At 44.4% G+C, this 18,841-nt stretch overlaps 1 protein-coding gene across 2 annotated transcripts in view; it reads left to right on the plus strand.

Annotated features, from left to right (window-relative positions):
* Window positions 1-18,841, plus strand: part of LOC110496656 (alpha-catulin) — a 118,950-nt gene that overhangs the window by 75,681 nt on the left and 24,428 nt on the right. The window contains exons 4-11 of one of the 2 annotated variants that reach the window (XM_036953442.2): window positions 2,883-3,002; window positions 9,495-9,584; window positions 9,932-10,102; window positions 10,820-11,020; window positions 12,518-12,604; window positions 15,074-15,232; window positions 15,527-15,619; window positions 18,065-18,215. In XM_036953442.2, the coding sequence (XP_036809337.2) occupies window positions 2,883-3,002; window positions 9,495-9,584; window positions 9,932-10,102; window positions 10,820-11,020; window positions 12,518-12,604; window positions 15,074-15,232; window positions 15,527-15,619; window positions 18,065-18,215 (1,072 nt within the window). The remainder of the gene's footprint in view (window positions 1-2,882; window positions 3,003-9,494; window positions 9,585-9,931; window positions 10,103-10,819; window positions 11,021-12,517; window positions 12,605-15,073; window positions 15,233-15,526; window positions 15,620-18,064; window positions 18,216-18,841) is intronic. The other variant, XM_090209224.1, reaches the window with a different exon arrangement.

Genomic DNA, 18,841 nt, shown 5'->3' on the forward strand with positions numbered 1-18,841 from the left:
TAGCAACAGCACCACTACTGTCATCAGGGAGGGGGAGCGACAAGTCTGGGTCCAAGATAGTAGGGTCTTCGCTGGCATTGTTTGGAGGTGTGGCTAGGCCTGGTGCGACCCACCTGTTCTTGTCCAGCCAGAGAGCTGTCCTCATCAGTGGAAGTGCATGGCCGGACTCCTCCGGTTTGCTCTCTTCGCTGCTAGAATCAGCGAACGGGGGCTCGTTGTATGAATGACCTATCCTCGTAGGCTTGTCATTCTCCACACCGGCTGATGGACATTGCTGCACACTGATACATTTCACCAGCGAATTTCTTTGGTTTATAGATTGTGCCTCATTTCTCATTGTTTAAAAAAACATCACTTCCTGATAGTTTGTCTCTTAGATATGCTAGCAAATTGTTTCAAATATCTAGATTTCTTTCAGCTAAAATGATATCCACAAGTAGTAGCTAGCTAACGTTAACATGCTAGGTTAGGCTATTGCCTTAAATCACTAATCGTCTTCGTCACACACAATTATTCATTTTTATTAATATTTCTCAATTGGATAAACCCGTAAAAACACACACATCACCATAGCTACCAAAAATAGTGGGAGTGAACTTCAAGAGAAGCAGGAATGGGGTGGGGGCGGGAACTGCAGCAACGCTATGATCTGGTGGCTTGGGTCCCGCGGGCGGTGTAGTAACCGATCACGGCCACCGGAGTGCAGCAGCCAATTGTCAAAATGCCGCCTCATTCAAGTGCTGCCATAGGCGAAGGCCTAATTTTGCCTATTGGGAGGGCCGGAAAACTATAGTTTTCCTTCACAGAAAATACATTTGTGCAAAACCCAAATGGCTTAATTTTCATGAACAGAAGTGGAACTCTATTAGTTTTTTTGTTGTTGCAAAAACAGTGCATGGCCATCATATTTCTATTTATCATGGAAATAATGTAGCTAGCCACATTTCCTAATGTTTTGCTTAAAGTTAATCTGGAATTTTACTGGAGAAAAGTCGGCTGGCTAGTGGCTACACATTGAGAAAAACCTACACATCAGCCAGAGCGCTGTCTGCTGATAGAATGCCTGTTCGTGAATTGTGCAACTGAAGCACAAAGTTAGTATGATGCCAAGCATAAATTACAGTAAGCATTTTAGATATGCGTTTACAAAACGCAGCATGAGCTTTATTACGTGTATTATGTTTTTCCTGCATTAAATTAATTCTGCTTTAACGCGACCCCTAAGTAAGTTACTGAACTATTAAGGTGACGGGGCATAATATTATGTAAGCTTTGTACCGTGTTTAAGAACTCAACGCCCTTTGGATGAGTTATCTGTACAGCTGCCACTGCTATATTTTGATTTCCTTGCATTTTTCTCCTCTCCGTTCTCTGTCTGCTCCTCCCCTATCTTCTCGGAGCAGAGCAGGCAGGCCCGTTGCCCTAGTGACTCCAGACCCACAGCGCGTGCACATGCCGCTTCAGAGCAGACAAGCATGCGTCAAAACTTTGTTAATTTGCACAATGTCTGTCGTTCACACTCGATTGTAAATGTTCAGACTCACCAAAAATGACACAGTAGCTCCTACCTACGTGTTATGTAAAAAAAAATGTTTTTAAAAACATGTTCTCAGTTGAAGCTGACGTTTGTCATCGAGTAGGATCTCAAAATTACAACGGAAATAGAACCACTAAATCACCTAGTAATTTCCGATAAAAAATATATCAACAAAATAGACTGGCCAATCGATGACACGAATCATGGATGCTATACTGGGCAATCAGTTTGCTTTGTTTGCATATTTAGCTAGCAGCCTCCATAGAAATTCGCTATTACTTGTGCTAATTTTGTTATCATTCTTGTAACAGATGCCCAATGTGTTTTTTGTTGTTGTTTTTTGGCGTCCCCGTGTGTACTAAGCCGGTAATACCGCAAATCCCGGAATGAGAGGCTGATATGACAATATAAAAATCATATGTCATTAAGTAACACACACAACATTTACTCCGTCCCTTTTGCAGAGAAATCACAGGTCACCCCTTACCCCACATTGTGTGTTCCAGTGTGAACAGTAAAGGGGATTGGGGTAAATCACTGTGATTTGATTGGTATCTCAAGTGCCATCCAGCCTCAGGCCCATAGTGATAACTCCTGAGACATGGAGACATGACCATCCATCCTCCTTCCCTTCCCTTGCTCCCCTTCCCTCGCTCCATCTCTCACCAGACGAATGGGACACAATTCCACTTGCTGTCACAATGACCTTTTCCTGTTTCTACAGACAGGTCCTCTATGTTGTTGAAGTCAGTCAGTCATGACAAGCTGGTCTACTGAACACTTTGGCTTGAAAGTGAATGTGATGGCCATCACTTGTATGACGAGGCCCACATTGAGTCTGGGTAATAATTTGCTTTGCTGCCTCATTCAGTATCTAGAACCCCATTGACACACACATCAATGTAGTATCTCTCACAGCACCTTTAGTCCATCTCTCAAGACCTGGTTCGGACAAAAAGCTGTTGCCATTTTTGAATTCTGTGTATAATATTTGATGTTTAAGTGAGAGTGGTGTAATGTGTGGTAGTTACTGTAATAGTGTTCCTGATCTTCCCAGCTGTAGTTACTGTAATAGTGTTCCTGAGCTTCCCAGCTGTAGTTACTGTAATAGTGTTCCTGAGCTTCCCAGCTGTAGTTACTGTAATAGTGTTCCTGAGCTTCCCAGCTGTAGTTACTGTAATATTGTTCCTGATTTTCCCAGCTGTAGTTACTGTAATAGTGTTCCTGAGCTTCCCAGCTGTAGTTACTGTAATAGTGTTCCTGAGCTTCCCAGCTGTAGTTACTGTAATAGTGTTCCTGATTTTCCCAGCTGTAGTTACTGTAATAGTGTTCCTGATTTTCCCAGGTGCTAGTAACCCTGGAGCAGCTGGAGAGAGTGAGCACCTTCCAGGAGTTTGTCCAGATCTTCAGCCAGTTTGGGAACCAGATGGTGGAGTTCGCCCACCTGACCGGGGACAGACAGAATGTGAGTACCGTCCCTCTCTGAAAGGGTATTGGTCAAGCCACTCTTCTTTCCCCTCCAGCTCTCACATTGTTAGAGAGAGCACTAGAACACTCTGCTGCACCCGGCCTCACCCTACTAGAATCTGAAGTCAAATTGTTTGCTGATGATCTGGTGCTTCTGTCCACAACCATGGAGTGTCTACAGCAGCACCTAGATCTTCTGCACAGATTCTGTCAGACCTAGGCCCTGACAGTAAATTTCAGTAAGACAAAAATAATTGTGTTCCAAAAAAAGGTCCAGTTGCCAGAACCACAAATACAAATTCCAGGGGCCTTCTATGCCATCAAAAGGAACATAACATTTGACATACCAATTAGGATCTGGCTAAAAATACTTGAATCAGTTATAGAACACATTGCCCTTTTATGGTTGTGAGGTCTGGTGTCCGCTCACCAACCAAGAATTCACAAAATGGGACAAACACCAAATTGAGACTCTGCATGCAGAATTCTGCGAAATATCCTTTGTGTACAACGTAAAACACCAAATAATGCATGCAGAGCAGAATTATACCCGATACCCGTTAATGACCACTTAAAAGGAAGCAATTCTCAAACCTTCCATAAAAAAGCCATCGCCTACAGAGAGATGAACCTGGAGAAGAGTCCCCTAAGCAAGCTGGTCCTGCGGCTCTGTTCACAAACACAAACAGACCCCACAGAGCCCCAGGACAGCAACACAATTAGACCCAACCAAATCACGAGAAAACAAAAAGATCATTACTTGACACATTGGAAAGAATTAACAAAAAAACTGAGCAAACTAGAATGCTATTTGGCCCTAAACAGAGAGTACACAGTGGCAGAACACCTGACCACTGTGACTGACCCAAAATGAAAGAAAGCTTTGACTATGTACACTCAGTGAGCATAGCCTTGCTATTGAGAGAGGCCGCCGTAGGCAACCCTGGCACTCGAGAGATGACAGGCTATGTCCACACTGCCCACAAAATGAGGTGGATACTAACCTCCTGCCAAATGTATGACCATATTAGAGAGACACATTTCCCTCAGATTACACAGACCCACAAAGATCTCAAAAACAAATCCAATTTTAATAAACTCTCATTTCCATACCACAGTGTGCCATCACAGCAACCAGATGTATGACATGTTGCCACAAGAAAAAGGCAACCAGTGAAGAACAAACATCATTGTAAATACAACCAATACAACCTATTTTTATCCCTTTTGTACTTGAACTATTTACACATCTTTACAACACTGTACGTAGACACACGACATTTTGAAATGTCTTTATTCTTTTGGAACTTGTGTGAGTGTAATATTTACTGTTCACTTTGATTGTTTATTTCACTTTTGTTTATTCATTTCACTTGCTTTGACAATGTAAACATATGTTTCCCATGCCAGTAAAGCCTCTTGAATTAAATTGAGAGAGAGTCTATAAAGATCTAAAAGCCATGTGCTTTCCAGCTTGTAAAAAGAGGCTCCTGTCTTAATGAATCAAATGAGTGTCTGTGCGTGTGGGAGAGAGAACCGTACAGTGCCGTGAGCCATGTTGGCTCCACATCCACTCAGAGTACGAGATGACACAGATAGCAGGGTATGTATGACGAGCCCCTGCTGCCCTCACACACGTGCATATACACACACTCCAGGGCCTCTGCACCAGCAGGGATAGTGTAGGTGTGTTTAGACAGACGGCAGCACCAATGCGTGGGTCAAATCTGACTCACATCTCAAAGGAGTGATTACGTCATCAAAACAAAATGTGCCTCAAACAAACCCTCGGGAGGCCAAATTAAGTTGTAAAACTGTACATACATCTTTGTATCATACGTTTTCAATAAATAATGATGCCAGAAAGTTAGAACTCTGTTCCCTGTAGTGCCAGAGTCTGCTAATCCTGCTTTGAGTCATACACAGTCTCTATGTACGTGTTCAAATTGGCACCCTATTCCATATATAGTGCACTACTTTTGACCAGGGCCCATAAGGTCAAAAGGTGTGCACTACACAGGGAATAGGTTGTTATTCTGGATACAGACTGCGCTAGCTAGCTGATGAAAAGTGAATCGTTATGATATAGAGATGAAAATATTCAGCTTCCCCTCTTTGTTTAACAAACATACCACGTCTTTGTCTCTCCGTCTGGAAATCTACTGAGACTAGCCGAGTAAAGAGCAGGGGAATATATACTGAACAAAAATATAAAACGCAACATGTAACAATTTCATAGATTTTACTGAGTTACAGTTCATATAAGTAAATTCATTAGGCCTTAATCTAATAATAAGAATTTCACATGACTGGAAATAAAGATATGCATCTGTTGGTCACAGATACCTTAAAAAATATTAGGGGCATGAATCAGAAAACCAGTCATAGTCTGGTGTGACCACCATTTTGACTCATGCAGCGCCACACATGGTCTTCGCATAGAGTTGATCAGGCTGTTGAGTGTCAAACAAACCCTCTAGCGACCAAATTAAGTTGTAAAAACATCATACTGTACATACATCTTTGTACAGTCGTGGCCAAAAGTTTGGAGAATGACACAAATATACATTTTCAAAAAGTTTGCTGCTTCAGTGTCTTTCGATATTTTTGTCAGATGTTACAATGGAATACTGAAGTACAATTACAAGCATTTCATAAGTGTCAAAGGCTTTTATTGACAATTACATGATGCAAAGAGTCAATATTTGCAGTGTTGACCCTTCTTTTTCAAGACTTCTGCAATCCGCCCTGTCATGCTGTCAATTAACTTCTGGGTCACATCCTAACTGATGGCAGCCCATTCTTGCATAATCAATGCTTGAAGTTTGTCAGAATTTGTGGGTTTTTGTTTGTCCACCCGCCTCTTGAGGATCGACCACAGGTTCTCAATGGGATTAAGGTCTCAGGAGTTTCCTGGCCATGGACCCAAAATATCGATGTTTTGTTCCCCGAGCCATTTAGGTATCACTTTTAACATATGGCAAGGTGCTCCATCATGCTGGAAAAGGCATTGTTCATCACCAAACTGTTCCTGGATGTATTGGTACTATTCTTTATTCATGGCTGTGTTCTTAGGCAATATTGTGAGTGAGCCCACTCCCTTGGCTGAGAAGCAACCCCACACATGAATGGTCTCAGGATGCTTTACTGTTGGCATGACACAGGACTGATGGTAGCGCTCACCTTGTCTTCTCCGGACAAGCTTTTTTCCGGATGCCCCAAACAATCGGAAATGGGATTCATCAGAGAAAATGACTTTAGCCCAGTCCTCAGCAGTCCAATTCCTGTACCTTTTGCAGAATATCAGTCTGTCCCTGATGTTTTTCCTGGAGAGAAGTGCCGCCTTTGCTGCTCTTCTAGACAGCAGGCCATCCTCCAAAAGTCTTTGCCTCACTGTGCGTGCAGATGCACTCACACCTGCCTGCTGCTCTGTACTGGTGGTGCCCCGATCCTGCAGCTGAATCAACTTTAGGAGACGGTCCTGGCGCTTGCTGGACTTTCTTGGTTGCCCTTAAGCCTTCTTCACAACAATTGAACCACTCTCCTTGAAGTTCTTGATGATCCAATAAATGGTTGATTTAGGTGCAAGCTTACTGGCAGCAATATTCTTGCCTGTGAAGCCCTTTTTGTGCAAAGCAATGGTGACTGCACGTGTTTCCTTGCAGGTAACCATGGTTGACAGAGGAAGAACAATGATTCCAAGCACCACCCTCCTTTTGAAGCTTCCAGTCTGTTATTCGAACTCGATCAGCCTGATAGTGATTTCCAGCCTTGTCCTCATCAACACTCACACCTGTGTTAACAAGAGAATCACTGACATGATGTCAGCTGGTCCTTTTGTGGCAGGGCTGAAATGCAGTGGAAATGTTTTTGGGGGATTCAGTTCATTTGCATGGCAAAGGGGGACTTTGCAATTAATCTGACCACTCTTCATAACATTCTGGAGTATATGCAAATTGCCATCATACAAACTGAGGCAGCAGACTGTGAAAATTAATATTTGTCATAAAAATAAAAAAATTGGCCACGACTGTATGTACGCGTTTTCAAGAAATAATGATGCCAGAAAGTTATAACTTCCCTGTGGAATGTTGTCCACCCCTCTTCAATGGCTGTGCGAAGTTGCCGGATATTGGCGGAAACTGGAACACGCTGGCGTACGCATCCAAAACATGCTCAGTGGGTGGTGACATGTCTGGTGAGCAGTGGCGATTTTAGCATGTAAATCTTGGTGGGACAAAAAAATAAAAAGGTGGGATGCTTGCCAGCAAAGCCACAACACTAAACAATACATTTAATTGCACTATAACAGTGACAAATGGTGGCCACAAACTGTTAGAGCCTACATAAAGCTGTCCCAACATCTTACCACTGCTACACCTGTCTATCAGCGGAGCCTTATTTGGCAGAAACAGTTAATTCAGCCTCATTTACTGCCTTTAAAAAAAATATAGCTGATATGGCTGACTTGCTTAAACAAATGTGGTTTCTAATGACAATTGAGATGAACAAACTATGGCATAAGGGGACGACAAGCTGATAAGAGGCAATCCATTTTGATTAAAACAATGAGCGAGTTAGGATGGATGTAGTCAATATAACTTTGTTTAGCACTTTTGAAATATACGACAGAATTCAGAACATGGGCCGTTCTGAGTGTTCTCCCTGGACGCCAAGTCAGAACTGTAGGATAAATAAAAGGCGCATATAAGCAGACATGAAGGCTCTTACAAATTTCGATGATTACATGTATCTAAAACAGGTTATAGGCTACATGTGCACCACCAAGTCAGAACAGTAGGCGGAATTAAGAGGGGTAAAAAAGATACCAAATTATTAGGGTGAAGCACCTGGGCTACTAACATCTTACTACACAACATACACTTAGTATTACTTTCTTAGCTACAGTATACATATATCCCTGGAATATTACATAATTTATGCAGCAGCAGAGAAACAAGGTTGAATCATGATGATGTCATTGATCTTCAGAACGTAGCTCTAGAAATAGGCTGGATTTACAATTCCCGAGTTGGATGACCGTTCAAAACGTATTTTCCCAGTCGGAGCTCGTTTATTCCCGGCTTCCTAGTTGTCTTGAACTCACTTTAGTCAAGTTTTTCCCGAGTTAAGTTGCTTTGAGTGCGAAACAAATCATGCTTCATTAACAGCATGGCCAAGGTTGAATTTTTATCACATTAAACTGGGAAAAGAGCCTTCCAAACCACTCATTGTTGAATTTGCGATTTCCAACTTGTGTAATGTTTATGGCCGATGAGCACCAATACGTTTTATCTAATTTCTCTTCGGTATTTCTCTTCATATGACAAGGATTTGCCAGTAGACTGTTGACTTGATTCATGATGATGACTGCTAGCTAAGATTTTGAAAGTGTGATGTTGACATGATCAGTCCAATCAAAGGTACTGTACATATGTACAGCTTCTAATGTAACTATGTCAGCACCCAAGGGGCTAGAATTTTCTAGCGCTACCCTTAGACTTGGTAGTGACTTAGGGTCCACATGATTGTCAGAACACTGAGCCAATCACAGCACTGAGCTACATTGGAAAAACCTGCATCTTGGAGCTTCCTTAAGAAAACAAGAGGCCATGTGTGTATGAGGCTTTATTAAATCAATGATATATACAGTGGGCAAAAAAGTATTTGGTCAGCCACCAATTGTGCAAGTTCTCCCACTTAAAAAGATGAGGCCTGTAATTTTCATCATAGGTACACTTCAACTATGACAGACAATGAGAAAAGAAATCCAGAAAATCACATTGTAGGATTTTTAATGAATTTATTTGCAAATTATGGTGGAAAATAAGTATTTGGTCACCTACAAACAAGCAAGATTTCTGGCTCTCACAGACCTGTAACAACTTCTTTAAGAGGCTCCTCTGTCCTCCACTCGTTACCTGTATTAATGGCACCTGTTTGAACTTGTTATCAGTATAAAAGACATGGCTCTGTGCCTGGAGAGAAGTTGATTCCACCTCCTGGAACACACACTAAATGCTTAGTCTTTGAAACACAGAGATGAGCGAGTCAGTGGATGTTACTGAGATATCTACTGCATTGAGTCGTGCTTCACCAGGTTAATCTATGAGTAATAACGCTGATGGCCGGAGGACTAAACCTTAACTAAACTTAGCTCGAGAACTCTGACGGTTCTTCCACATGGTACGGATATGCTCTGTGTGCGTTTAAAGTGTGGGGGATGCTTTGTTTTGAATGACTGACCCCTTGCATTAATTGGTCCACTAGTCCAGACCAGAGCCATGTATTTATTTTATTCTTCAATCATGGCTCTGGTCCAGATCCCTGGTAGGTCAAAGCCAGTTCTTCTTAGCAAGACTGAGTTGTGGCTTAAAATGGTTCTGTCTATTTGGTGTCTCACAACTGTCCCACACTCACAAATCAGAGAAGTTTGGGAACCAGCCGAGACCGCTTCTGTAACTGTCCAGTGTTGGTCTCTGTCCATTAGGACCTGAAGGATGAGAATAAGAAGGCCAGGATGGCAGCAGCCAGAGCAGTGCTGGAGAAATGCACCATGATGCTGCTCACTGCGTCCAAGGTGTGTACATACTGCTGCTAATGTAGTAGATTAAACCTGTGGACTGGAAAAACTTGCTACTGAATGGGTAAAATTAGTCCTTCTGGTGCTCGTGAATTTCCATAGTTTTTTGCTTCAAAACAGCCTAACTTCCCATTTAAAACATTGTTTTTGTGTTTAGTAGATGTGAGGCATAGAGACTGTATTACTACAATTGACTCTGAACATGGACTGCCACACAAGCAGACTAATTCTGATACTTTTCCAAATTATTAGCAAAAGAGTTGCTATGATTGGTAAAAAGGTCAGAATTGGGCTGCCTGTGTAAATGTAGCCTCAGTTGTAAAACCATGTCTCTCTCCCTGTAGACGTGTCTCAGACACCCGGACTGCGAGTCGGCGCGTATCAACAAAGATGCCGTGTTTCACCGCATGCGTTTCGCCCTGGAGCAGGTCATGGAGATCGTGACGGACGCCCGGCCCTGCGGGGAGACCAAGGTCCTACCCCTCAGCATTTACACCGGCATCAAGGACTTCAAGGTGGGACAACAGGGGAGGACTTCCTTAAGATTACATATGTTGTTTGTTTTTTTTCCACTTTACATTGTAATATAGTTCTAATATAGTAACTACAGTATGATGGTTTAGGCCTGGACTAATCTAGTTTAGCCCCGAACTACAATCTAGTGTAATTTGGGTACCATTTATGTTCACATAGTCTATCCACAAGATATTTATTTTATTTTTATTTAGCCTTTATTTAACTAGGCAAGTCAGTTAAGAACAAATTCTTATTTACAATGACGGCCCAGCAAAAAGCAAAACAACACCTGCGACGACGGTGGCTGGGATTAAAAATGTGAAATATAGAACAAAACACACATCACCATAAGAGAGACACCACAGCACTACATAAAGAGAGACCTAAGACAACAACACAGCATGGCAGCAACACATGCCAACAACATGGTAGCAACACAACATGGCAGCACAACATGGTAACCGCACCAAACATGGCACAAACATTATTGGGCACAGACAACAGGCCTGGACATACAAACAGGAAGCACGCCAGGTGTTCGGCACCAGTTCTTTACAATAAGTCAATTATCCCTAGTCAACCTGAATTACCAGTAGCTTGTCATAGAGCTTTTGAATGTTATTCTCTGTCACTCTGTGTCAATTCAATTGAAATGCTTTATTGGCATGACAAATAATTTGTTGTATTCATTACTGTGTCTCTGTCTGTGATCCCAGTCCAACGTGGAAGGTCTGCATGAGGGTCTGTACTCACTGCCCCAGCAGGCTCTGTTTGACCAGCTGGAGGCGGTGGTGGAGAGGACGGAGGACTTCACTGACTCGGCCTACACCAGCCACGAGCACCGAGAGGGCATCCTGCAGCTCTGCCAGCTCGCCCGCCAGGACACTGACCAGCTCATCGCAGCCTGGAGGGAGGCGGTATGTTGGCATAAACTGGGCATACACACACATGTAAATACTTGTACACTCGCGTGTATACATGTACTCACACATGTAGATATGTACTCGTACGTCTACATGATTAAGAGCACGGGTACAGTAGGTCATGTTTTAGCATGCATGAAAATGTACATCGCATTCACGTGTGTAGATGGCCACAGACACGCACACTCCTTCACTTCCTTTCTGTTGCTTAGCTACATGACCTTGTGTACTGTTGCTAGGTTTATAGATAATGTGAAGGAGAACAAAATAATATCCAGCCTTTTCACACCACCCTCCCATACGGCTGGCTATACAGTGCTATTTTCCTTCATTCTTTATAGGTCTTAAACCAGTCCTGGGCCCATCAATGCATCTCAGAGTAGGAGTGGATCTAGGATCAGTTTTGATTATATGGACAGATCCTAGATCAGGACTCTTACTCTGAGATGCTTTGTGGATACGGCCCTGAAGTCAGCCTCATCGTATGAATGGCCATTCACTTGACTCCATTGATTACATGGAACACATTGTTCTCGCTCTCTCGACACCTCCCTGAGAGGAGGCTCCTTGGACTCCATAGCGTGTGGCTTTCACACAATGTGTTTTTCCATCATTAAGGTTGTATATATGTGTGAAAATAGAGGCCACAGTTCCATTGACAAATTGAATGGAATCAGAGCTACGGCACGTTGAATGATTGGCTCCCTAGTGAGACCCATTTCTACAACGTGTGTCACTAGCTAGATCCCAGGGCCTGTTCGTTTTCCTCCACTTATTTCAGTAGAAACAGAGCAGTGAGATGAGGTGTTTTTCTCTACTTATTTCAGTAGAAACAAAGAGGGTGATGAGAGGGTCAGAGACAAATCATCAGGGCCCCGTTTTTCAAAAGTGTTCTATCTGGATTTCAGGATTAAATACATAGAAATACAATGGGAGTCCAATGATTCATCCATTCTATTCATTCATTCTATTTATTTTGCGTTTAGTCCTTTCCGATAGCTGAAATCCAGATAGAACACTTTTGAAAAACTCGACCCTGGTGAATTCTGCTTGACAGTTTTTGTTTTTACATAGTTTTGACACATTGCTGTAATCGTGTCTGACTACAGTGCCTTTCCACCTGTCCCCTTGCCCTTATAACATGTGTCTGAAACTTGTGTTTTACAGGATATTGGTGATGCAGAAGGGATCTCTCTCTTTCACTCACTCACACTCTACCTTTTCTCTTCCTCTCACACACTCTAACTTTTCTCTCACACACACACACACACACACACACACACACACACACACACACACACACACACACACACACACACACACACACACACACACACACACAGGGCATGAGCAGGGCTGTGTAATCTCGTATTCTTCTCCTGCTAAGGCAGGCCACATCCCAGGCACCAGTCATCATGTGCATGATTTATGTGACGACTACTCTTATCTTTTTCCCCTCACTTATTTATTTGAATATTTTCCTCATCCCAGCTGTCTCTCAATGCCAAAGAGGCCACGGAGGAGATGGAGTTGTCTATACTGAAGACCTGCCAAAGTGTTCACGAACTCCGCAGAGAGGTGAGTCCTGTAACCCTGCGGTCTTAACTAGAATCCATCACTGTCTGGCATGCCAAGTGGTTCAGTCCTAGATCAGATCTGTCCGGAGTTTTCTGTACTCTCCAAATGGGTTGGGATGCAACTGATTACATATCATCTGATTACAAAAACCTGTAGCTGTAATCGGTTATGTTACCAGCAAAAATGTTGTAATCAGTTTAGATACATTTGAAAAAATGTATTACTTTTTTTGGATTACTTTTAAAATCAAAAAGGATGTTTGTGAAAAAATACATTGACAACTTTCTTTTTTTTCTCATTCAATTCAGTATTGGAAAAAAATTGTCTAAGTTTGTCCCACCTGAGCGAGTCTGACCACAAGTCAGAAACCACTATGTCGACACACCAGATGCGTTTGAGGGATCCTTTTTGTCTTCTTTTAATGCCTCTTAAGGGGAAAGTAACTGAAAGTAATCAGATTACATAACTGAGTTTGGTTAATCCAAAAGTTACGTTACTGATTACAATTTTGGACAGGTAACTGTAACAGATTACATTTAGATAGTAAATGACCCAACCCTGCTCTCATCACAATTTGTTCAGATCTCTTGCTCTTCTTTCTCTTTAATATGGCCTAAGCACTCTCCCACTTTTACGTATTCTCCTTATCCTCCCTCCGTTGGCACTCCCCCCCCTCACGCTTTTTCTCTCTACCCTGCCCTTTCTTTCTCCTCCTTGTTCTCTTTCTGTCTTACTATTGTTTTCTCTTCCTATTACCATTGTGCAGCCAGATGCACAAAAAATACCACATACAGTGCCTTGCGAAAGTACTCGGCCCCCTTGAACTTTGCGACCTTTTGCCACATTTCAGGCTTCAAACATAAAGATATAAAACTGTATTTTTTTGTGAAGAATCAACAACAAGTGGGACACAATCATGAAGTGGAACGACATTTATTGGATATTTCAAACTTTTTTAACAAATCAAAAACTGAAAAATTGGACGTGCAAAATTATTCAGCCCCCTTAAGTTAATACTTTGTAGCGCCACCTTTTGCTGCGATTACAGCTGTAAGTCGTTTGGGGTATGTCTCTATCAGTTTTGCACATCGAGAGACTGACATTTTTTCCCATTCCTCCTTGCAAAACAGCTCGAGCTCAGTGAGGTTGGATGGAGAGCATTTGTGAACAGCAGTTTTCAGTTCTTTCCACAGATTCTCGATTGGATTCAAGTCTGGACTTTGACTTGGCCATTCTAACACCTGGATATGTTTATTTTTGAACCATTCCATTGTAGATTTTGCTTTATGTTTTGGATCATTGTCTTGTTGGAAGACAAATCTCTGTCCCAGTCTCAGGTCTTTTGCAGACTCCATCAGGTTTTCTTCCAGAATGGTCCTGTATTTGGCTCCATCCATCTTCCCATCAATTTTAACCATCTTCCCTGTCCCTGCTGAAGAAAAGCAGGCCCAAACCATGATGCTGCCACCACCATGTTTGACAGTGGGGATGGTGTGTTCAGGGTGATGAGCTGTGTTGCTTTTACGCCAAACATAACGTTTTGCATTGTTGCCAAAAAGTTCAATTTTGGTTTCATCTGACCAGAGCACCTTCTTCCACATGTTTGGTGTGTCTCCCAGGTGGCTTGTGGCAAACTTTAAACAACACTTTTTATGGATATCTTTAAGAAATGGCTTTCTTCTTGCCACTCTTCCATAAAGGCCAGATTTGTGCAATATACGACTGATTGTTGTCCTATGGACAGAGTCTCCCACCTCAGCTGTAGATCTCTGCAGTTCATCCAGAGTGATCATGGGCCTCTTGGCTGCATCTCTGATCAGTCTTCTCCTTGTATGAGCTGAAAGTTTAGAGGGACGGCCAGGTCTTGGTAGATTTGCAGTGGTCTGATACTCCTTCCATTTCAATATTATCGCTTGCACAGTGCTCCTTGGGATGTTTAAAGCTTGGTAAATCTTTTTGTATCCAAATCCGGCTTTAAACTTCTTCACAACAGTATCTCGGACCTGCCTGGTGTGTTCCTTGTTCTTCATGATGCTCTCTGCGCTTTTAACGGACCTCTGAGACTATCACAGTGCAGGTGCATTTATACGGAGACTTGATTACACACAGGTGGATTGTATTTATCATCATTAGTCATTTAGGTCAACATTGGATCATTCAGAGATCCTCACTGAACTTCTGGAGAGAGTTTGCTGCACTGAAAGTAAAGGGGCTGAATAATTTTGCACGCCCAATTTTTAAGTTTTTGATTTGTTAAAAAAGTTTGAAATATCCAATAAATGTCGTTCCACTTCATGATTGTGTCCCACTTGTTGTTGATTCTTCACAAAAAAATACAGTTTTATATCTTTATGTTTGAAGCCTGAAATGTGGCAAAAGGTCGCAAAGTTCAAGGGGGGCGAATACTTTCGCAAGGCACTGTATGTATACCCATTTTCATCTCCCCTCTTCCCCTCTCCCTCCGTCCAGCTCCATAAGGTGGCGGTGGGGCGGGCGGCGGACCTGCTGAAGCTGCATGCAGAACACCTGCCTCTGCGGGCCTTGAAGGCCTCAGGGGGCGAGGGAAACCTGGAGGCCGTAGCAGAGTACGCCCGCACGCTCTCAGAGCAGAAGGAACAGCTGGTGGAGGTGAGCGAGGCTCGCTGGCTGGGGAGGTTAACTTAAGTCTGTTGAATCTCCCTGATCAAATCACCTTTGTTGAATTTAATTTATATCATTTTATTTAACCACAAAGTCTATTTAATTAAATTTTTAAAAGTCCATCATATCCATCTCTATGGCTGAGGTGTATGGACATGGTACTGGCTTTGGAGACCTGTATTTATTTTCCAGTTGAATATCTGGAAAATATATCTTGGTCTGTCTGCTGCTCATATCCAGTCATATTGATGTTAGACGCTGATGTTGTCTGTTCTGTTCCAGACGTGTCGTCTGCTGTGTCACGTCTCAGGGACAGAGCCTCTGGAGATCACCTGTATGCACGCTGAGGAGACCTTCCACGTCACTGTCCCCCAGGTATCAGACACTCTGATAGTTAACAGACACTCTGACAGGTAACAGACACTCTGACAGGAAACGCACCCAGACACTCTGACAGGAAACGCACCCAGACACTCTGACAGGAAACGCACCCAGACACTCTGGCAGGAAACGCACCCAGACACTCTGGCAGGAAACGCACCCAGACACTCTGACAGGAAACGCACCCAGACACTCTGGCAGGAAACGCACCCAGACACTCTGGCAGGAAACGCACCCAGACACTCTGGCAGTGAAACGCACCCAGACGCTCTGGCAGGAAACGCACCCAGACGCTCTGGCAGGAAACGCACCCAGACACTCTGGCAGGAAACGCACCCAGACACTCTGGCAGGAAACGCACCCAGACACTCTGGCAGGAAACGCACCCAGACACTCTGGCAGGAAACGCACCCAGACACTCTGGCAGGAAACGCACCCAGACACTCTGGCAGTGAAACGCACCCAGACGCTCTGGCAGGAAACGCACCCAGACGCTCTGGCAGGAAACGCACCCAGACACTCTGGCAGGAAACGCACCCAGACACTCTGGCAGGAAACGCACCCAGACACTCTGGCAGGAAACGCACCCAGACACTCTGGCAGGAAACGCACCCAGACACTCTGGCAGGAAACGCACCCAGACACTCTGGCAGGAAACGCACCCAGACACTCTGGCAGGAAACGCACCCAGACACTCTGGCAGGAAACGCACCCAGACACTCTGGCAGGAAACGCACCCAGACACTCTGGCAGGAAACGCACCCAGACACTCTGGCAGGAAACGCACCCAGACACTCTGGCAGGAAACGCACCCAGACACTCTGGCAGGAAACGCACCCAGACACTCTGGCAGGAAACGCACCCAGACACTCTGGCAGGAAACACGCACCCACCCCCGTGACAGGAAACACACACCCACCCACCCACCCTGTGACAGGAAACACACACCCACCCACGCACCCTGTGACAGGAAACACACACCCACCCACCCCCGTGACATGAAACACACACCCACCCACCCCCGTGACATGAAACACACACCCACCCTCTGACAGGTAACGTAACACTCTCTGACAGGTAACGTAACACACTCTGACAGGTAACGTAACACTCTCTGACAGGTAAGGTAACACACTCTGACAGGTAAGGTAACACACTCTGACAGGTAACGTAACACTCTCTGACAGGTAACGTAACACTCTCTGACAGGTAAGGTAACACTCTCTGACAGGTAACGTAACACACTCTGACAGGTAAGGTAACACACTCTGACAGGTAAGGTAACACACTCTGACAGGTAACGTAACACACTGACAGGTAGCGTAACACACTCTGACAGGTAAGGTAACACACTCTGACACGTAACGTAGCACACTCTGACAGGTAAGGTAACACACTCTGACAGGTAAGGTAACACACTCTGACAGGTAACGTAACACACTCTGACAGGTAACGTAGCACACTGACAGGTAAGGTAACACACTCTGACAGGTAACGTAACACACTCTGACAGGTAACGTAGCACAATACACGTTGTGCTAGAAACTCCACCCTGATGTTGTTGTTAAGCTGTACAACTTCTCCATTATCAAGGTTTGTCAGCACATTCTCTGCCATCTTGTCCCCTATAGCTTCACCCCCATCCATTTAAACACAGCCAACTATTACAGAAACCGACATAAAGATGACTTCATCTGATACGGGGAGAAATAACTCAGAAAACCATACGCACACAAGTCAGAGTGCATCACCTCCGGCGTGTTGCATTTAATTGGTAATTACCCACAGGTGTCTCTTTATTACCATTGAAAGACATCCACACACACATACACACACACACCAGTATTAACCCTCCCTGGGCGGAGGCTCCCCCTCTGTGACCTTATTGATTGACCTATGAACCTATTAGCTCAGTCATTACAGCTGGGTCATGCAGGGTCTGACATTACTGTGGGCGGGTCTTCACATTTTCCACAACACTCCCAGCAGCAGATAATGAAGCATCTGTCCCAACGGCCTGGAAGACCAAACATAATTAGAAAACTGGGAGACAAAACGGATTCCATGCCCCCTGCTCGGCTTGCTGAAGATTGGTTCCATTTCACACAATCAGCCCCCACACTGAGAGGAAATGATCATGTGTCTCTGCTCATAGACTAGTTCAACATTCTATGAGAATGAGGCCTGATTCCATTCTGTAATGGGGGTGTTGGAGAGATTGTATGGGGGTGAGGCTGTCTAATCATTTTCTTGGATCCTTTGTTAGTTTTCCCTCAAAGAATCAACTGGTCTGGATAGCTACTGGTGTGAGTAACACTGTAATAGCTCCACTTAAGGTGTGTACTGTGCACCTTATCGAAACACTTCACCACTCCAATACAAATTTAAAACATATCTACTTCCCCCATCTCTCGCTCCCTCCCTCCTCCATCCTCTCAGATCATTTCTGCAGCCCAGACGCTGGCCCTGCACCCATCCAGTAAGATTGCCAAGGAGAACCTGGATGTGTTCTGTGAGGCCTGGGAGTCCCAGCTCTGTGACATGGGCGTGCTGCTCCGGGAGATCAATGACGTGTTCGAGGGCCGCCGAGGTGTGTGTGTGTGTGTGTGTAATGGGCATCCAAGGTGGGCCTCCCGGTCTTGGGAGAGGGGAGGGAGAATAAGTGGTAAGAGGAGTTTGGTTGGGTTGGGACAGGCCTCCTGTTGGGAGGAGAGGGGGGGTTGTTGGACTGGGATGGTCCCCCTTGTGGGAGGGGTGTGCTGGAGGGATTGGGTGGGGCAATCTCCCTGGTAGGAGGAGGGGCAGGGGGTGTTGGTGGGGTGGGGCCAACCCCCTGGTGGGACGAGAGGGGGGGTTATTGGCCTGGGACAGTCCCCCTGGTGGGAGGGACGTGTTGGAGAGATTGGGTGGGGCAATCTCCCTGGTAGGAGGGGCTGGTGGGGTGGGGCCAACCCCCTGGTGGGACGAGAGGGGGGGTTATTGGCCTGGGACGGTCCCCCTGGTGGGAGGGACGTGTTGGAGAGATTGGGTGGGGCAGTCTTTTTTTATATCTTTTTTTTTTACCCTTAGCAGGTAAGTTGACAGTAATGACCTGGAGAATAGTTACAGGGGGGAGGAGGGGGATGAATGAGCCAATTGTAAACTGGGGATGAGTAGGTGGCCATGATGGTATGAGGGCCAGAATGGGAAGTGGTATTGAAGAACTGTAAGACCAGG

The sequence above is a fragment of the Oncorhynchus mykiss genome, chromosome 18, assembly GCF_057628025.1.
Source record: "Oncorhynchus mykiss isolate SJ-2025 chromosome 18, ASM5762802v1, whole genome shotgun sequence".
In the NCBI taxonomy this organism is placed as follows: Eukaryota; Metazoa; Chordata; class Actinopteri; order Salmoniformes; family Salmonidae; genus Oncorhynchus; species Oncorhynchus mykiss.